Source organism: Callospermophilus lateralis, chromosome 18 (genome assembly GCF_048772815.1).
Source record: "Callospermophilus lateralis isolate mCalLat2 chromosome 18, mCalLat2.hap1, whole genome shotgun sequence".
Lineage (NCBI taxonomy): Eukaryota > Metazoa > Chordata > Mammalia > Rodentia > Sciuridae > Callospermophilus > Callospermophilus lateralis.
In genome coordinates this window covers 5,620,646-5,641,425 of record NC_135322.1, presented here as the reverse complement: position 1 = coordinate 5,641,425, position 20,780 = coordinate 5,620,646, and the positions used below count along the sequence as shown (strand labels likewise).

The following is a 20,780-nucleotide window of genomic DNA, read 5'->3' as shown; positions in this document are numbered from 1 at the left end:
ATCCAGAAACAGCAAATGTCCAAGGGCTGCTGAAGGTCGTAGCATGCCTGTCCTGACAGGTGACAGTGACATGTCCACACCAAACCTGTGCCCATCTGACCAGTGGTGTTGTGCCCCTGGAGACCTCCAGTGGGCTCTGCCCAGGAGATGGGGGTCTGGTTGTGCCCATGTGCTCTGTTTCACCTGCTGGAACCTGTTTTTCTATGGGCGCCACATTTTCAATGATCACTAAGAAGAAACTCCTCAAATCTACCAAGGCTTGGCTGACTCATGCTCTGTGAGCCTGCAAGTCTCCATGACTCACCACAATCTCTCTCTACTTCTCTTTTGAGCTTCAACTTCCTGGGAGCCATGCAATAACCTCAGCACAGGCAGGAAGGAAGGAGACGGTGTTGGTTTCATTTGGCACACTCCACAGAAGCCAATCCAGAATGCATTTGTGCTGGGTGTGGGGGTGCACACCTGTAATCTCAGGGTTCGGGAGGCTGAGACAGGAGGATCACGAGTTCAAAGCCACCCTCAGCAAAAGTGAGGTGCTAAGCATCTCTGTGAGACCCTGTTTCTCAATAAAACACAAAATAGAGCTGGGGATGTGACTCCGTGGCTGAGTGCTGTGGAGTTCAACCCCAGGTATTGTTGTTCGTTGCCATCAGGAATTGAGTTTTCACCTGTAGCCCGACTCTCCTCTCTTCTCCAAGAAGCATTTCAGTACAGATCTTACTCCTTGTTCCCAGCAACTTGACACTTTTTCTGAGAATTGTCTCTGAACAAAATTGAAATGCAAATCTTTGGATGTCTGTTAATGCCTAAAATAAATTAACTGGGTGTCTTCATGCCTTGGAGGGGTCAGGGTTGTGGAACTGCATTCCCTTCCTTGGATATTGTCACTGGGCTTAGCATGTGTGTGACCAATGGGTCTGTCCCAGTGTGTGCATGTGCTTTTCATTCTACATACTAGGTCAGTTTTCCTTGAATACAGGTTTCCAATCCTCTTGGAAGATGTCTCCAAAATTAAACCCAGAGGAGAATTTTAAAGTCACAAATGAACAATATCGTCAGAATGGAATGCAACTATTTTTTTTTAAGATTAGACATCACTATTAAATACAAATAGGTGATCAATATAACAGTCAGATTTAGTGTGCTGGGGCATATCTCTGTGATGATAGTGAGTCTGCCTCTAACAGGTAGTGGAATTGAGAATTGCTATTTATTCTCTGACTAATGATAAACTTGAACGTTCATCCAGGACCGTTGCTGAAAAGCCTTTAGCTGAGCTTCTCTCAGAGACCTGTCCCATACTCCAAATCAGTCCTTTAATTTACTTTTTTACTTGTTGAGATCCCAGATGCACGCTTGACTTCCATTTTTGAGAGAATAAAGTGAACAGCTCAATTCTTCTCCAAATGCTTGGCCCCAGACTGAACAGGAGGAAAGTGCCAGGAAGTTCCAGTAGAGGGCGCCCTACAAGTCACCTGCCCCTGCAGCTCAGAACCACCCAGGCCAGCCCAGCCCAGGGAAGCCAGGACACAAGGCTGAAGGGGATGTGGCGTCCTGGGGGGCCAGGGAGGAGGGCAGTGGGCAGCACAAATCAGCTATGGACTTGACTCATTGGTAAAGGACTGATAATGATGTCTTCACTGTAACCCATGTTCCATGCTAAAGTGAGATGTCCATCACAAGGGGAGGGGCGGGACCAGGGGAAGGTCTGGGGCTTCCAGTGTTCTGAGAGCCACACCAGCTCTGAAAAGGAGTCTACTCTGTTTTAATTTAAATCAGATGTATTTTAAACTGCTACTTAAAACATAAAACTCTAGACACTGATGGGAACCACGTGCTGTTCAGCACCTGCAAACGCTGCATCGTGTTGGAGACGGCCAAACTCAGCTCCTGGGACACTCACCATTTCTTTATGGTGAGAGCACACAGTCCTTGGTGCCCTTGTGGTCTGCAGTTTGCAGACCCTCTCTGCAGTGTCCCCCCATGTCTCCCACCTTAAGGACAACAGATGCATTGGATTAGCAACCACCCTGGTGACTTTCTCTTGATGACAAGGGCAGAGACTTGTTACCAAGCAAGGAAGGTGTAAACCAGTGAATACTAAATAAAGGCTCTTGGGCAAGTTTTCTAACACCCAGCAGCCTCAGTTCTCCCTTTAGTAAAAGAGATAATAGCATCTTCATAATAGAGTGGCTGTAATTCTAAGAGATTAAGAAGCCATTGCTCTCATAAGCTTTTGCGATAAGCAATTGTTATCAGGTTATTTTGGAATACAGAATGAAGAAAGCAGCCTCAGGACACGTGCTCAGATGAATGGTAAGTGAGTAACTCTGTGCCATTTCTGGTCCCCTCCTGAAGCGTCTCTCCTCCTCCCAGGTCCTCCAACCTTCTTTCACTCTCTTCTTGCTTCTACTCAAGGTCTGTAATTTAGACCATTTCCTGAGCCTGTAGCAAAGCACCTGAAACTGGATGCTTTGTAAAGAAGCAGAGTTCTTTAGCTCACAGCTTTGGAGGCTGAAAGTCCAGGCTTGGGAGCCTTAACTATGGCCCCTTTTTTTGATAATGACCTTCTTTTTCAACAATCAACTGGAGTCCTGTGACAACTACATTCATTCCTTCTGAGGGTTATGCCCAGTGACCTTATCAGGTCCCAGTAGGCCCACCACCTCCCAACATGGCCACACTGGGAACAAGCTTCCAACACATGGTGGTGGCCCCAGCAACCTGACCTGCTCTGTTTCCTGGGCCTGTGAGCAGGGGATGCCCCCCACCTTCTCCTGGAATTCAGCTGCCCTCATTTCCCTGGTCTCTGGACCCACCCACCCCTCAGTGCTCACCCTCGCCCTGTGGCCCCAGGACCATGGCACCAACCTCACCTGTCAGGTGAAGTTCCCTGCAGCTGGCGTGACCACAGAGAGAACCATCCAGCTCAATGTCACCTGTGAGTGATGGGCCAGGACACCTGGGTCCCTGGGGCTGTGAGGGGCAGGGAAGGAGGCTTGGGTCCCAGGGCTGCGGATAAATTGTGTCCATGTCCTGGGGGCCTAGTTGAGTCAGGGACCTTGGAGGGCACAGGCCTGTCCCTCTGTGTGTCTGTGGTCATGGGGTGGGTGTGGGGAGTGCTGCCTCATCTTCAATCCAACTAAAAGGGGAAACAAACCACCGTCCTGTCTATTATGCTGCAGAGAACCCTGCAGTGAGTGTCTCCCCACGGGCAGCCCAGGCAGGGGGCAGCCTCCCAGGGACTGGGAGAGCAGGGCCTCTTCAGTTCAGGGCAGAGCTGGGTCCCCCTCATGCTGGACTAACCTGGTGACGGAGCCCCTTGTTGGGGAATCCAGTGACCACTCCCCACTCTCAGCCCCACAACTGCCTTGAGCACCTGTCCCCACCCTCCTAGGCTCCCTGGGACTCTAGCACCTGCCCCTCACCACCACAGGGACAGGGTGACACTCTCACAGCAGAACTGGGCTTCCCAGGCCCCTCCCAGCCTCCTCCTTGACCTGCCTCCAGCCTCTTTTATTCCCCAACAGCTTTGATCTAAGTGTTTGTGGGAGGAGGCACAGTCTAGGGCACACGCAGAACACGGACAGCAGTCTGTCCCCAGAGCTCAGGTCCCTCCCAGAGGTGACCAGTGTCCATGCAGGCTATGCTGAGCCTTGGATTATCCACCTGAGGACTGAGAGGTCACTGGATGCCAGTAGCACTCATGTCCTTGTTCCTGGTGGTGTCCCACAGCATAGATGGACCCTGTTCTGTGGGCAGCTTCCAACAACTGGCCATCCTGGATCTGAGTCCATTCAGCCCAGAGGAGTGGGCAGTGGATGGTCCTGAGCCTCCGTCCACAGCTGGGTGTGCACTCAGTGAGCTCAGCTCCTGAACGCAGAGGCACCTGGGTCCCAAGCTCTTCTCATTCTGGGGCATGACCAGGTGCTTCTCCCCTCAGAGTGGAGACAGTAACTCCCACCAGCAAGGGGCCAGTGAGGGTGTCCACCAGGCCAGGTGGGGAGGACCCCTGTCTGGTTGTGCTTCTGGTGCTGGGGATTGAACCCAGGGCTCGGGACCTAGTCACCACTGAGCGACACCCTCTACTCCTGGAAGAACCCTTGGATCTCTGCCCATGTCAGGCCAATTTCAAATCTCCCTGTAGTTTATAAATGTACATCCACACATTTTTATTGAGATAAAACCCACCACAATCCACTTTACACAAGACGTGGCATCTTGTGCCTGTGCAGTGATGTGACCCACAACCTCTGTGAAGTCCCAGAACACGTTCATCACCCAGAAGGAAGCCCTGCACCCAGGAAGCAGGTCTCCTCCTCTGGCCAACACTATCCTGATCTAGTCTCTGTGGATTTGCTCTCTGGACGATGCATAGAAGTGCAATCACATAAGAGTGGCTTCTGTTCTGGCCTCGCTCACCAGACAGTGATGTAAGGTTCTTCCCTGTAACAGAGAGGAGCACTGCACTCCTTCCCAAGGGTCCAGTATCTATTGTGGGCAAGACCACGATTGCTCATCTGTTTACCAGTTGATGGACAGGAGGGCTGTTCCCTCCCTTTGGCCATTAGGAACATTTGTGGGAGGGCTGGTGTAAGAGATTTCCTTTGAGCTAAGTTTTCCTCTTCCTTCAGCAGTTACAACCAGTGGAGCTACCAAGGCTCTTGTCACTGTCCCTTTCTCAGATCCCCCAGCCCCTCCCCCAGCGTCCGACACTGAATTCCCACCAGCACTGTCTACGCGTCCTGAATTCTCCACACTCTCACCAACACTGGGGTTTTCCTTGTGCAAACTGTGCTCTGCTGTGGGTGTGAAGGGGACACTCACTGCAGCTTTGACTGTCATGAAGGTCCCCGTGGAGGGAGATGGGGACATTTTCCTGTACGTGTGGTCATTTGTAGGTCCTTCAGAAGGGGGTGTTTTCAAATCCCGGAATCCTGCTTTAGCCTGGGTGTGTGGGTCCTTGGTCACTGGAGCCCTAGGAGGGTTTTCCACACACTGGACAGTGACCTGTCCACCCCCACCCTGTGACTGGCCACTCTGTGCTCCAGTTCTGTGTGTTGTCTTTCATTTTCTTGATGGTGAAATCGATTGACGAAAGACTTCGTTGTGACAATGAGGAAGTTATGTCCTGTCTGTCCAGCTGCTGTTCAGTCAGGGCCTGGGGGCGGCCTGGGCTGATGGCCCCACACTAGGGATGGAGGAGGCCTGAGGAGCCATGTCCATGGCCTCAGGTGGAGGAGGGACTCGGGTTGTGGATTAGCAGGTGACCCTGGCCTCGTCCACTTCTCTGCATGGAGGTCAGGGCCCATGGCCCAGGTGGTCCTGGTGGCCGTCGGGAGGTGGCTGTCAATATCCTGCTCCTCGGCCTCTGCCTCATCTTGCTCAGGTCAGCGCTGCCCAGGGGTGGAGAGGAGGTGTGGGCAGGGCAGGCACCTGGCACTGAATCCCAGAGTCCCAGAGCTGGGGACCCAAGGGGTCAAGAACGAGTGCTGAGGACTCTGCCTGGGCCATGGGCCGTCGCTGTCTGTCCCCAGTTCTGGCCCAATGTGGGGGAAGTGGGTCTCTCAATGAGGTCTTAGGCCAGGCCTCCTCGGCTTCCCTCAGTCACCTCCAGCCCCTGACAGGGCACAGGGCAGGGACCACTGCCCATTGCACCAAGCTGCCCTCTGAAGGCCCTGGTCTCTTCCCTCAGGGTGAGGTCCTGCAGGAAGAGGGCAGCTGGGCCAGCAATGGGCGAGGAGCTTGCAAACGCTGTCACCAGTTAGTCCCAGGTCAGTGACGAAGCGTCTCTGCATCCCACATGCCCAGGGGCCCCTCCCCTCTGATGTCCACAGGTTGCCCAGCTCCACAATGAGCTGTCTCTCCTGTCTTGAAGCCCACCTTCCTGCCTGGGTCCCCTGTGACCCTGGCTCAGGCCCCGTCTCTACAGCAGAGCCAGGTGGGTCCCCACCACGGCCTTGCTGAACTCCCTGGTCCCCTCAGCACCTGGCCTTTCTTTCCTCCTAAGCCTGGCCTCCCTCATGTCTATTCCCCCTGACCCTGGTCACTTGTGCTGCTCGTCTCCCCTGCTCACTGTGTCCGACTCAGCTCCTGCCATCTGTACCCCGTACCAGCCTCTAGGCTGTGCCCACTTCCTCCATGGCATGACCAGCTGCGTGTCCCCTCCATGGACGGTGACAGGGGAACAGGGGAGCCTGGAGGAGAGGGCCTCCCAGGGCCGTGCTGTGGACTCTCCCCCAGAGCCGTCCTCCCTCCTCTGCTGACCCCCACACCCTCAAGGCCAGGCTGCTGGGATCCAAGACTTGGCAGGCGCAGACCCTGCTCCCGACACGCAGCTCTGCCCCCTCCTGCCTCTGCCCTCTTGGTCCTCCTTTGGGTCCAGGTGTGTGTGTGTGTGTGTGAGTGTGTGTGTGTGTGGTTCCTGCAGGTGTTGGGGTAGCGTCCACCCGTGATTAGGGCTGTGACGTCACTGATGTGGAGGTCCTCCCTGTCCCAGGGTCTCCCTGGGAGCTGCCATCAAGCAGCCGTCCTTGCAGAGGTGGCAGGAATGGAAACCATCATAAACAGTGGGCAAGGACACATGGCACTGACGGGCGTCTGTCGGAGGTGGAGCAGGGGGCAGCTGGTGGCGGGGGACAGGCTCTGGGGCCATGGCTGTGGGTGGCCTTTGGGCAAAGCTGGTGGGGGGCGGGGAGACAGGCTGGTGCTCCCTGAGGAAGGGACCTGGGAAGGGGTACAGGGAGCAGGGCGCCCTGACTCAGACCAGAGGCCACCGCTGTGCTCTGTGGAGTGACTGGGCACAGAGGGGGGGGAGAGCAGAGGTGGGAGGATGCGGACTGGCCCTGCAGGCTGAGCCCAGGACCCAGGGCCTGCGAGGACAGCAGGACCTGCGAGGACAGCAGGCCCTAGGTGCACGTGGCATTAGCAGGACCCTGAGCTTCCGTGGTTGTTGGCCAGAGTGGGTCCTGGGTGCCCAGAGAAGGGAAGGGGACACGCAGCCTCCTGAGGAGCTGGGGAGGAAGGGCCAGGCAGGGTGTGGGGAGGACGCGCTGGGAAGAGCTGGAAGGTCAGAGTGTCCAGGGATGTGGTCAGTGTGGGAAGAAGGGCAGGGGTGGTGGCAGCAGGCTTCCCTGAGCAACCAATGGACACAGATGGGCAGGGCTATGGGAGGAGGGGGGTTCTGAGATGCCTGCAGCTGAACTAAGGTCGCCATGTGAATTTGCAGGGACCCAAAATAAAACACAGACACAACTGACCTTCACACAGGCTTCAGGACAGTGGGGGGGGTAGAGAGAGGGAGAGGGAGGGAGAGGGGGAGGGAGGGAGAGGGAGAGAGCGGGAGAGGGAGGGAGAGGGATAGAGAGAGAGGGAGGAAAGGAGGGAGGGACAGAGGGAGGGAGAGAGAGAGGACTTCAGAAGTCAGCTTTCATGTGGGGGGACACTTTGCTTAAAAAGTTCTATCCATAAAAAGGCAGAAGGGGCAGGGATACCAGGGAACAGGTGAGTGGAACCTGTTCATTCTGCTGCGATCCCATCCATCTTGTTCAGTTCTTGTCACCTGTGCTTTGGGGTTACCCAGGAAATGATACCCCTGCCACAGCCAGGGTCAGGGCACTGTCCCCGTGTTCCCTCCAGCGTGTGACAGCTCCAGGTCTCACACTGGGTTCTTCCACCTGTTGTGGTGGCCTTTGTGCAGGGCGAGGATCGTGGGCAACAGCAGTTCCAACGCAGCGATGGGGACGGGTGTGGAGACTTCCCTGGAGAACGTTCAGGAAACCTGGAAGGAGGGGCGGGCTGGGAGTACAAGGCATCTAGAAGAGTTTGGTTGCAAAAAGGGACACACAAATGCCTCTGGGGACAGAGGACTTTTCTTGGATCCTGCTCCACACCCTCCATAGCTGCCCTGAGAATCCCCTCCATGTGCCCATTGGTCTGTGATGGCCACGGGGGGGACAATTCCCACACTGTCTCTGCAGAGCTGGGGCGGGGTCCACACCTGCTTCTCCCAGGGTGTAGCCTGGACCCCTGGCTGCCGCCCCCCAGTCTCTTCCTCTGCGGATGCCTGGTCTCCTGCCCTAGAACATGTGCCTCCTCTCCCACGGAGAGACTCCTTGATTGGATTCAGGCACCCACTGGATAATCCTGGAGGATCATCGCTACTCAGGGTCATTACCTGGTCTCATCTGCAAACCCCTTTTTAACAGCAAACATCTACAGCTCTGGTGGCTAAGGCCTGGGCCTCTTTGGATGGCTCCCTTCAGCCCACAGTCCTGTCCTGTGACCTTCTGCTCCTGAGTGGCCCCCTGTCCTATGTTCCTGACCTTTGTTCGGCTTTTCCAGCCCCGACACACTAGTGGGCTCCTGTGTGCAACACCCACGCAGGGGAACAGGGACCTGCTCTGCTGATGAGGTCATTCAAGAGGAGAGAAAAAGTCACACATGAGAGGAAACCCTGGGACTAGGGCGTGTCCTGTGTCCAGAGCAGGTCAAGGTGGACCCTCTGGGATGGGCTGGAACTCAGTGGTGCAGTGCTGGCCCAGCACGTGTGGGACACTGGGTTCAATCCTCAAGGAAGGACCTCAAAACCAGGCCTTCTACAAATAACAAAGGAACAAAAATGGTCCCCACCTGATTGATAAATGGTCACTCTGTAAGGAAATCACACATGGCCGTGTGACATGGGGGGAAAGGACTTGGAGACATTTCTCCAAGGTATACAAATGGTGCCTATCATGAGGACGTGCACATACACCAGCATCAGGAGTCACCAGCGAAGTGCAACCCCAAACCTCCACGTCACCCTTCACACTGCACCTGTTAAATACGTGCCCCTCACACCCACCATGAGGGTCCTACTTTAAAATGGGCAATGCCAGTGAGGAGGAGGACGTGGGGGCTGGAGGCTTGTGCTCTGTGCTGAGAAGGAGAAAGGGGGCAGCCGCTGTGGAGGGCAGAGCCATGGTTCCTCAAAAGACCAGGAACAGCTGATCCGGTCCCCAGAGGTTCCACTGTGACCACCCCCCAGGGAGCCCACACAGACCTGGGAGGCAACGTGTCCACCCCAGGGTCACTGTGGCAGCATTCACTGTAGCTAAGGGGAAGCGGCCACCTGTCCCTCAGCAGCTGCTGGACCAACCCAGCCTGCCCTCACCTGCAGGGGAGGAGGACCCAGCAGGAGCCTCAGCAGGGTGCCCCCTGAGCACAGGAGGCCAGGCACAGGGACAGCACCATCTCCACTGAGGGCGCCTGGAGCAGGAGAGTTCACAGGGGACTGGGGTCTCCATGGCGGGGCCCAGGAAGAGGCTCCACTGGGCACAGAGAATCCAGGGCAGTCAGTGAGGAGACGCTGCTCAGCAGCCTTGGCCTGTGGGGCTGGAGACTGCAGCCAGGGGCGGTGCGCGGCCTGCTCCAGGGGAATACAGCGACCAGAGGGGAGGACCGTGGGCTGCAGTGGACCAAGTCCTGCTGTGCGTCCCCAGGAACTGGCCCTGAATCCCACCTTGTCCTGCTCCAACAGAGCCCCAAGGAGAGGACAGTGAATCAGTAGAAGAGCCCAGGGGGTGGGGGAGGGGACAGGTGGAGGACAGAGGGAGGGGACAGCATGGGACTGAGTGGAGCCAGTCACCTTCCCTGCCCAGATGATGGTGTCCCAGTGACCCTGCTCTCGGGCTCAACTGTGATGCACCAAGGAAACCTTCACAAAGGAACAAGGAGGGTTGACATGACATAAGTTTAGGGACACCCCATTGTCCCCAAATGCTGAAGAGGACCTGCAGCCACCAGAGGTCCCCGAGGCTGACAGCGGGACAATGAACTGTACTGCCCCGTGGGGAGGACTTGGCAGATGTCACCTAAATGGGAACCTACACTCTTGCCAGGGATCCAGCCAACCTCTCCCAAATCTTCACCAAGTGACATGGGGACTTTCCTCCACACATAAGCGGCTTGTCCTTGTGTTTCTCTATTTAGAGCAGCTTTCTGTCACTGTCACCAGGCCTGACACAACCCCACTGTCACCTGGTGAGTGTGTGGAGGTGTCACAGAAGCCACGTGGGTGGTCATCATGAAAGGAGCTCCTGGGACACAGCCAACCCGCGATGACCCTGGACTATGAGGAGCCAGGAGAGTGGAGCAGACCTGAGCCCCCGCTGGGGGAGGGGACCTGCGAGCTGAGCACTGCGTCTTGTCCTGTGACACTGGGGCTGTCTGGACACCTGACGTCCCTCGGGGGCCACTTCACAGTGAGAGGCAGACTAATGTGGAAGTGCCAATGTGTGTGACGAGGACGTCCCCAAATGGCCCCAGTGCTCGCCCAGCAGGCAGCACTCTTGGGAGAGAGGCCCCTCAGCTCTGGTGGAGGACACTGCCCCTCTCTGTGCCTCCTGAGGACACCGTGTGGCCCCTGTTCTAGAGGGTCACTGACCTGTTGTCTGCACTGGACACTGGGACAGCTCTGTGCCCTATTGAACCCCACCCTCATGCTACCAAGGCAGGTGGCCGACTCCCCAGCACCTGGGGCTCTGGGGCAGGCAGCTGAGGCTGAGCTCCTGCGTGGGGCGCCCCAGGTGGGGACCAGGGGGCAGCCTCTGGTGGCCTCACCAGCAGTGCAGGGAGCGCCTGGTGGTTTGCACAGAGTGTCTGGCTGGCTGTGTCCCTCTGCCTTTCTTGTGCTCAGACGCAGCCCCACAGAGTCCCTCCTGCAGGACTGACCACTCCACGGAATGAGATGAGTCTGGCCCCAGGTCCAGGTAGGAGTTGGCCAGCTCCTGGGGTGACCAGTACACACAGAAAAGCCCTCAGGGTGAGAGGACTCAGAACCCTGCCAGTGTCACGGACTCCCAGTGTCCCCAGGGTCCTGGTCCTGTCCTGAGTGTACCAAGGAAGCACCCAAGATGGGGCAGGGCCTGGTCTCCTCTCTCCTCTGCCCCTCTCTGGCAGGCCTCTGGGTCTCTGGCTGTGGGGTGTCCCTCCTCAGCACAGAGCAGATGGACTGCAGTGGTGAGCGGGTCTGAGGTTCCTCTTCTGAGAACCGCCCAGGCCTTGGCCCCTCCCCAGCTTCCGTGTGTCCTGCAGCTTCCCCTCCGCAGGTTCTCACTGCTCTGCTCAGTCCCAGGAGCCCAGGACCTTCTGCCTCCCGATGCTGCGGCTGCTGCTGCTGTCCCTGCTGTGGGCAGTGGAGGGGGCCTCTGCAGAGGGGCCAAGGAGTGTGCACCGTGATGACCTTCAGCTTCTCAAAAGGCCCTCCCCTCAGGATCCAGAACACAAAGTGGATGTGCCCAAGTCCGTGACGGTGCAGGAGGGTCTGTGTGTCCTGGTGCCCTGCAGCTTCTCCTACCGCGGCTCAGAGACTGGCCCTGTCTCTCTCTACTGGTTCCATGCAGGGGACAATACAAGCTCCAATTCTCCAGTGGCCACCAACAACCCTGATAGAGGAGTGCAGATGGAGACGCAGGGCCGGTTCCACCTCCTCGGGGACCCAGGAACCAACAACTGCTCCCTGAGCATCAGAGACGCCAAGCGCAGCGACAGTGACTCCTACTTGTTTAGGTTCGAGAAAGGAAGGTTTAAGTGGAATTATTATTACAACAAGGTCTCAGTGAAGGTGACAGGTGAGGTTCCAATTCCGGCCCAGCCTCAGGAAGGTCACAGGACAGGGCTGGGTGGGACCCTGCCCTGGGGGAGCTGGGGCTCAAGCATTAGGGGCTCAGGGAGCAGCTGGGTCAGAGGCTGAGCTTCTCTCAGGGCCCCACCTCCCCCCCTCCCCCCTGACCCTCCCTGTCCCCTCTGCTCACCAGCCCTGACCCACACCCCTGACATCCTCGTCCCTGGGACCCTGGAGTCTTGTCATCCCAGCAACCTGACCTGCTCTGTGCCCTGGGCCTGTGAGCAGGGGACACCCCCCACCTTCTCCTGGGATGGGCCCTCTGTGTCCTCCCTGGGCCCCAACATTATCCACTCCTCGGTGCTCACCCTCACCCCACGGCCCCAGGACCATGGCACCAACCTCACCTGTCAGGTGAAGTTCCCTGCAGCTGGCGTGACCACAGAGAGAACCATCCAGCTCAATGTCACCTGTGAGTGATGGGCCAGGACACCTGGGTCCCTGGGGCTGTGAGGGGCAGGGAAGGAGGCTTGGGTCCCAGGGGTAGGAACACTTTGTGTCCATGTCCTGGGGACCTAGTTGAGTCAGGGACTTGGAGGGCACAGGCCCTGTCCCTCTGTGTGTCTGTGGTCATGGGGTGGGTGTGGGGAGTGCTGCCTCATCTTCAATCCAACTAAAGGGGAAACAAACCACCTTCCTGTCCACATGCTGCAGAGAACCCTGCAGTCAGTGTCTCCCCAGGGGTGGCCCAGGCAGGGGGAGGGCCTCCCCGGGGCTGTTAGTGCTGTGCTCTCTGAGCCAGGCTGGTGGACACCTGGCTTCCAGGTGTTGGAATACTGGAGAGGCTGCAGGTCCCCCCAGGAAGCTCCCCTCATTTCTCATTCCTCAAGTATCCTCCTATAATTAGATAAGGAAATTAGGGCATGACCAGCAGCTAGCTCTTTGAATACCCTAAAGAATTTTTTGTTTGTTTGTTTGTTTGTTTTTTCAATCACTGAAGGTCTCAGGGACATTTGAAAAATAGTCTTTAGGTTTTAGAGGAGTTGAAGGTTCACTGCAAAATCAAGCGACGGGTGCAGAGATTTCCCACACACCTGCTGCCCCTGTGTGTGCACCACGCCCTTAGTCAGTGACATCCCGCTCTAGAGTCTAGAGTCTACAGAGGGTCATTTACTACAGTCCACGAACCTACGTGGACACGTCACTGTCACCTGGAGGCCTCAGTCTCGGCAGGGCCACCCTTGGAGTCGTACGTTCTGTGGGGTTTGACCCCATAGCACAGTCGCACAGAAGAGCCCTTGAAACATCTCTGGGACTCTCTGCTTTTCCTGTCAATCCCTCCTCCCTTGGCCCTGACCTCTGCCCAGAGATCAGCACCACGGCCTCTTCCCATCGCAATGGCATCTGGTCCCCTCCCTGGACAGTGAGACCCCAGGGCAGGGGTGGTCCCTCAGGAGTCCTCCTCAACTGTGGACCTCCACTGCCCAGGGACACCCCGACTCCAGGTGTCGAGGTCCCGGGAGGCTGCCCAGGTCTGACCCGAGGCCTGACATGGATTCCCTGCTCCACCTGCTTCTCGTCCCTTCTGCAGGCCCAGGGAGCCCTCTGACCCTGAGTGACAGGGCCAGCAGAGACCAGGAGAGGGGACTAGGGACGAGGGAGGGATGAGGTCCGTCAGGGTCCTGCACCTTCTCTGTCCCTGTCCCTGTCTCTAATGGAAAGTCCTTGTCCCCTATAGCTTCATGGCCCCACTGTGGCCAGGTCTGGGGTCTGTGGCATGGAGTCCCTGGGTGGAGAGAGTCTGGGGTCCCAGGTCTGGGCAAGAGCCTGGGTGGACAGGAGGCACAGGGTGAGCTGTGTCCTCCTCCTAAGGTCCCTGACAGGCTGACGTCTTCTGAGGGTGGGAAGACTTAGGGGCTGAACCCACGTGGGAGGTGAGGCCCCCGAGTGCTGGGGAGGAGGGGACACGTGCCTGGTCACCAAGATTGGAGGTCACCCAAGTCTCTTCTCTCTGCAGGGAGTCAGGGGACAGACGCAGCAGCAGGAGTGCTCTGGGGGGCCATCGGGGGGGCTGGCGTCATAGCCCTGGTGGCCCTTGGTCTCTGTCTCACCTTCTCCATGTGAGCCTCAGCCTGGGGTCGGGGGTGGGTCAGGGGTGGAGAGGGGGGATCCAAGGTTGGAGGGACCTGGAGGGGTTCTGAGGGCCTGGGACCAAGATGGGGTGCAGTGGTGTTGAGGATCCAGGCTGCAGCCTCTGGGCAAGCCTGTCCCCTCCCAGCCCCAGCCTCAGATGCCCAGGAAGCAGGGTGGAGAGGGGACCTTGTCACAAAGTCCCATGGTGAAGGCCACTAGGCCACCACTGACCTAAACCTGCCATAGTCACGTACTCCAGTCTATGACAGTGACCCAGCATCTGAGCAAACCAGGCTCAAAGACACCCGTGTCCCCTCAGAGTGAAGTCCCACAGGAGGAAGGCAGCCAGGGCAGCAGAGGACATGAGTGACACCCAGCCTGCCCTCCAGCCAGCCTCCCTGGTAAGTGCCCTGTGCACCCTGGGATCCAGCCTGTCCCCAGGGCATGTCCCCAGGTGGCCACGGTGGTGCCCACTCAGCATGCCTAGAACTGAGCTGGTCGCTGTCCCTTGTTTTAGAGTTTAGGTCTCAGTGTTGAGACATGGCAAGGCCAGTCTGCAGGGGACCATGGCCTTGTGTGAAGACAGTGTGTGACTCCCAGTTCCTAGAGGAACGGGCAGGCCACGCCACACAAGGCCACTCGTGGAGCAGGAGGGCTGGTCAGGGACAGGGTGAGGGGAAGACGTGGGCAGGAGCCCATGCTGAGGGCCTGGGCGAGACTGGGCAGGCAGCGGGTAGGACTGGCTGCTCTGTGTCCTGCCACAGGCAAACTGCAGGCTAGCACTGAGAGAACTTTCTAGAACTCAGGGCTGACCCTTCAGCCGCCACTGGTCCCCTCTGACACTGACCCACAGGGCTCCCTCTGCACTGCCCCCTCCTGTGCACCCAGTGCTGGGCACAGAGGCCCAGGACCCCAGTGGCGTTCGGGATGGAGGGTGCGTGAGGGGAAGCCCCTCCTCTCTGAGTCAGTTCCCGGGTCTGTGAGACGGCAGAACAGGGGTCTGCACCCAGGTCTGTGAATGCAGAGCAGGACTGGGAGCAGAGGGGACTCCTGTGTTGTGAGGCATCAGGCCACCTGGGGAGGAGGAGGAGGGGCAGGAGGGTCCTGCCAGGGTGGACCCCCCCCCAGCCCCTCCAGCTTCCCCACCCTGCCCTGTGTGACCCTCTCTCCTCTCCACACAGGGGTGTCAGCAGGAGCCCCCGCTGCCTGGCCCTGCTGACCCCTGCAGCTCCTCAGGAGCTGGCCCTGGCTTGGAGCAGGAGCAGGAGCTGCACTACGCCACCCTCAGCTTTCACCAGGCCTCTCGCAACGTCCACGGGGCAAGTCCTGCAGAGGACACCTCCACCCAGTACTCAGAGATCAGGGCACAGGGAGGGACCAGCAGGAGCCTGTCTCAGCAGAGGACGCCTGCTGTGGAGCCACACTGAGTGACCAGGCCCTCCAGTCCTGATGCCCCAGGCTCTGGCCAACCCTGAATTCCTGTGGCTTGGTCAGAGACCCAAGGGGTCAGCAAGGAGGGCTTCTGTGTGGGTATGTCCCTAGGGTGGAGTCACACTCACCTGTTCCCTTGTAGTCCTGCCCCTCTGCCCTTCTATGGATAGAACTTTCTAAGAACAGAGTCCCCCAATAAAAGATGACTTCCAAGTGTTCTCGCCCCCCCCCCTCTCTCTCTCTCTCTCTCTCTCTCATCAGCCTTTTGTGACTTTCTCTTGCTCTCGCTTAGGGGAACCTGAGGCAAAGAGCCAGGGAATCTGTTCAGAAGCTTCTGTGAAGGTAAATTGTGTCTGTGTTTTATTTTGTGTCCCTGCAAATTCACAGGAGCCACCTTAGATCAGCTGCCTGAGCTGCTAGGGGACAGCATCCTACCCTTCCTGGAATGAGAGGCTGATGACTGGAGACTGACACCCCATAGAGAAGGGGTCTGTAACAGCCCTGTTTGCAGAGTGGAGAAAAAGTGGGGTCCCAGGTCTGGGCAGGAGCCTGGGGTGGACAGGAGGCACAGGGTGAGCTGTGCGATTCCTGGTGTAATTATATTTTCTGAGAATTTCCTACCAGAGACTTGGATCACACCTGTGCTCCCTCCTGATGAACCCTGTGACAAAGGCCAGCCACTCTGCCCTCCGTGTACCAGATTCCAGGTCTGCATTAGTGTAACAGTGACTGTGAGGTCAGCAGAGGTGCTCCCAGCATGCACCTGCAGGAGCCCATGACAGTGCATCCTGGTCCTTCCCCCTGACCTTAGTCCAGAGGCCCCTGAGCACAGACACTGAGTCAGCAGCTCAGGCTCCCTCTGCCCACACCCTGCAGGGGGCGCTCTCCCCCTGACCTGCACCACCTCCCTCCACTCCCAGCCTCCTTCTCTCCATCCCTCCTCTCTCCTACTCAGCCTTCCCAGCTCCTTTATGTCCTGCCACAGGCAAACTGCAGGCTAGCACTGAGAGAACTTTCTAGAACTCAGAGCTGACCACAGGTGGGCTAAAACCTCTGTGCCCTTCAGAATGAGCTCAAAGGCAGATGCTGGGTAGAGTGGTGAAGTAGAGCTCATGACTGTCCTTCTAGAAAGCCCCATTATAATAATGAAAGCTAGTTCAGGACTAACTGCCCAACATGCACCAAGCAGCACCAAACCATGGCAGGGACAGCATTACGCCAGAAATTCATGAGGACCAGTAAACAATGGTGGACTCTGGCCGTGAGTGAAAAGCACCTGTGGCCTGGACGCCACTCCCAGGTCCTCAGCAGAGCGGCTGAGTCAGGCTCCTGTCCAGGCTGGTGGCAGGTGTGACCAGCTCGACTTCACTGCTGAGACACTGAGAGGTGGCTGTGAGGCTTCTGGTCCCGAGAAGTTGGCACTGCCCCATGTCCCCTGCTCCTCCCACCTCAGCACAACTAGGAACCTGTAAATGGTGCAAGACACAGAGGGACTCAGAGAAGTGGGCGAGGCCAGCTGGTCAGGACCCTGGACTGGAGAGACCCACGGAGACAGAGCCTCTTCTGCCCCTTCAGCCGCCACCACCCCACAGTGGCAGGTCCCTCAGAACCACGGCCCCCACCCCTGACCAGCATCAGAAGGCAGCCACGTGGGCTCCTGGTAGAAGAGGATCCCTCTGATGGCCTCAGGCAGGACCGGCATTTCCTGGAAGGGGAGCCAATCAGAGTTGAATCCGTGGTCACAGGTGGTCCCCTCCCCATCAGGCCTGAGCCATGGCGACTGGTATTTCTGACCCTCAGTTTTCTTCTTGGTCAAAGTCATGAGGCTGGTGAGAAGCCAGATGGTAAAGGGGCAGCTCAGGGGCCAGCAGAGGGCCTCATCAAGCACAGCCCCTTCCCTGTGGCCCAGCCAGGGGGCAGATGACCTTGCCCTCAGGAGGACATTGCCTGAGGGGGACAGGCAGCTGCAGGGGGTGCTCAGCACAACCCACCTCTGATGTCTGGTCCCCCGTGACTCCACCTGTGCCTCTGAAGCAGGCCTGGCCGTCCCCTCCTGGGCCACACTGGGCTCCTCAGGCTCTGGGCTCAGCCCTCTGCAGAGCTGGGGCAGCTGAGCTGATCCTGATCCTATTTCAGCACCACGGTCAGTGGCAGCCCCTCTGCAGGGATGTCCCTGGGCCAGAGACTCCTGGTGGATGGAGGTCCCTGAGCAGAGCCTTGGCCACACTCCAGTGCAGTCGTGGGTTAGAGAGGGGCCTGGTGACACGCTGTCTGTGAGCTGGTCCAGGGTGTCCAGGACCCTGTGGGTGTGTGTCCAGGCTGGGGCTTCTTGTCCCCGGGGGTGTTCGCTAGGGATTCAGGCTGTCCTGAGGTGAGGGTGAGTTAGCCAGGGACATCCCCAGTGACCAGGTGGGAGTGGCCGTGCTGTGTTGGGACAGCATTGGTAAGGACCATGAGTCACTCACAGTGGCATTTAGAGCACGCCCAGACCCTGGGAGACTCAGGTTGGCTCTGGAGAGCAGCCTGCTCCAGGCAGCCCACACCCGCAGGGCTTCCCCCTCTTAGTCTGAATTTATCCCCTCTTTCCCCTCAGAGGTTTCCCTCTGTCTTCCCCCATTTCTGTCTGGAGAGTCCATCTTGCCAGGTGGTCTCAGGCACCGCAGGCCCCCACCCAATTTCTGCCCAGATGCTTCCTGCAGTTTCTTCTCAGCCCAGGCTGACCTGAGCCCAGAGTCCTGGAGGGGCAGGGAGTCTGGGTGCCACTGAGACCTGGGCATGGGGACCTCATGCCTGCACCCCCACCTCCCTGTGCCCCTCTCCTTCTGATCCCTGCCTGCGTGGGGGGCCACCTGGGCCAGCTTCCTCCTCACCTGTGGCCTCCCCAGGATCTGCTCCACCTGGAGGCCTGGGGTGCTGTCTCTAAGGCCAAGGGCACAGACCTAGCAGGGACCCCGTGCACAGAGGCACAGCTGGGTTTCTTCACTACTCCATCCAAGGACGATTTTCCCCAAAGAGGGACACCACCATGACTATCACACAGGGAAAATTAACACATTGATATTTTACTTCACTCATTACTAATGAGAGAACCAGAAAGGAGGGAAAGAAACACAAGTGTTTTGATAGGAATTTGTGGATGAACCAGGAAACCAGCTCACTGTGTGGGCACCAAGGGCCTCCAGGAGACAGAAGGCAGGTGCATGTGTGGGAGGAATGGTTTGCCCTTCTCCATCTCCCCTTAGGGCATGGTCACACAGCACAGAGGCACAGCAGGCTGGGATCAGATCACTGCAGACAGGATGCTCTAAGAGCACAGAGTCGTCCCTTGGAGAAGCAATCTCATTTTGCATTTCTGTATTTCCTTACCATTCGTAAAGTAACTAGTGAGCACCTCACATATGCCACACATTGTTCTAAGAAGGATTCAGCAGTAAGCAGAAGAGATACAAAATCTTTCATTATGTACACAACTTAATAGTGAGAAAGACAGGTAAATAAAAACTAAGTGTATTACATGTTATTCCGGTCGGTGACAAGAAGTTTGGAGTGAAACAAAATAGGATTATTTTTATGGGGAATGAGGGATGAACTGGACTCTTAAATATGTTTCCCAAGGATATCATCCCTGAGAAACTAATATTTGCAAATGCACACACATAACATGGCAATCATACAAATGCACACACAATCCACACAAACACACACACAGACCACAGATATACACACACAGACACAAAGAAATTCCATATGCACATACAGAGGGTGACCATATCACATGCACCCGCACACACAAATTCAAACACATATTCACACATATAAACAGGCACATCTCAAAATTCACACATATTCCGCATGCAGACACACATGCACTAAGAGATGAGATGCATACGCACCTCAGACACATCACAGCTCAAACATGCAAAAATCCACATGCACACTTCAGACATGTGCACAAAGACAATGGACACACATGCAGACACACATGCAGGACACATATATACTCCAGATGCTGATGTGCACACCACATATGCACACACACACACCTCCAACACAAACAGAGGCCACAGATACCAACACAAACACACCACAATGCACAAACCCTGGCCATGGACACGGGCAGGACCCGCTCATGCTACAACACACACAGCAGGGCAGCAGCCACCCTGGGTCCTGAGGGCTCCTTCACTCTGCCCTGGGACACTGGAGCTCTGGCCCTCAGGCTAGCCAGACCCAATGTCCTGGTAGGAGAGAAATGACAGTGTCACTGTGCCTCTGGCCACTATCTGCCATCTGGATGACTTAGCTCCCAGGGCCCAGCTGCCCTGCTCACTGACGTCACCATTCTCCTCCTGCTGCTGAGATCCAGGGACCCCATGGCCTCACGACCCTGGTGCTGGCCCAACGTCGAGCACCAGCTGCATACTCGCTCGAGTGACCAGTGCAGGATGGACAGGGCCAGGCAGCTTGCTCAGGAATGCAGGAAGGGACCAGCCAGGCCAGGTGGGAGGGGAACTGGCCCCCTACAGGTGTGGGGAGTAGAGAGGCAGGAGGCTAAGAGGGGGGTCCTGGGTCCCAGGCCAGCAGGGAGCCCGGAGCACTGGGAAGTGAATCTGTCCCTGGAGCCCCTGTCCTAGCCCTGCCTGAGGGTCCCATGAAGGTGTGGTGGACTCACAGGATGTTCTGAGAGCCCCTCAGGGTGTCTGGAAAGTTCTTCTCGTCTCCTGGTCCACCCCAGCCCCAGAGGAACATCCCTTTGGAGAGTGTCCCTTCTCCTGCCAGGTCTCCAGGCTCTTGGAGGGGCCCAGTGTGCTGATGAAGGGGCTGAACAGGAGGGAACCAGAGTGTCACACGTGGGACAGCTGTGAGGGCTGTTGGCTGCAGAGCTCACCTGGTGGCTCAGTCTCCACCCATGTCCCCAGAGAGGAGGAGGAGGAGGAAGATTAGGAGGTGGTGATGAAGGAAGAGGTTGAGACTTGGGTTTCCTATGACCCCAGAGCAGACAGGATAAGAACATGACTGAAGAGGAAGGGACAGGGGTGGAGTGGGACAGCAGACAACTCCTGACGCCCTGTGGGCGCCTGTCCCAAAGTGAGACCTTCTAGGGGAGCAGATGGGCTGCAGTGAAACCCATTACCTACCTTAACCATGGGACAGGCACAGGGCTGGGGACTGGTGACCTAGAGCAGGACTATCTTAGGAAGACAAAAGTGGAGCCTAATGGTGCCTCGGCCTGGCAGACTGGGGGTGACCACATGAACCGATCCTCAAGGGGAAGAGCTTTCCACGCTTCAGGACAGGGACTTGGTCATTAGCACACACTGGCTGCCTTGTGACTGGTGACCCACTGACTGTCTTCTGCAGATCCAGGTGACTGAGAGGGACATGCTAAAAACGGACCATTGACCAGTAAATGGATGGGCTCTGAGCGAATTGACCAGTAGTCTGTGCTCTTGGGGTCCGATCATCAGGAGCTGGTCATGCACACCCGACAGGCCGGCAGGGCGGTGGTGAGGGTCTTGGACACGGGGCTTGGATGGCCGGTGGCTGCCTGGCTGGCTACAGTGGCCCATCAGAGACCAGCCCGGCCTAATGCAGCCCAGTTTATGGGTGC

At 57.3% G+C, this 20,780-nt stretch overlaps 1 protein-coding gene across 1 annotated transcript; it reads left to right on the top strand.

Moving 5' to 3' along the window:
* Positions 1 to 10,100: 10,100 nt before the first annotated feature.
* On the top strand, positions 10,101 to 20,572 carry LOC143638205 (myeloid cell surface antigen CD33-like). The gene is made up of 9 exons (XM_077105896.1): positions 10,101 to 10,244; positions 10,679 to 10,751; positions 10,942 to 11,001; positions 11,091 to 11,612; positions 11,799 to 12,077; positions 13,623 to 13,725; positions 14,058 to 14,139; positions 14,920 to 15,057; positions 20,531 to 20,572. Exons 1-9 carry the CDS (start codon positions 10,101 to 10,103, stop codon positions 20,570 to 20,572), a joined length of 1,443 nt encoding a protein of 480 aa, XP_076962011.1.
* Positions 20,573 to 20,780: the final 208 nt, after the last annotated feature.

What these genes read in the sequence shown, in the direction of transcription:
- LOC143638205 (XM_077105896.1), top strand. Translation starts at nt 10,101, where the DNA reads ATGACCCTGGACTATGAGGAGCCAGGAGAGTGGAGCAGACCTGAGCCC. An exon ending in AGAGCAGATGGACTGCAGTG is followed by an intron (nt 11,002 to 11,090) that starts GTGAGCGGGTCT and finishes TCCCCTCCGCAG; the next exon opens with GTTCTCACTGCTCTGCTCAG. An exon ending in CATCCAGCTCAATGTCACCT is followed by an intron (nt 12,078 to 13,622) that starts GTGAGTGATGGG and finishes TTCTCTCTGCAG; the next exon opens with GGAGTCAGGGGACAGACGCA.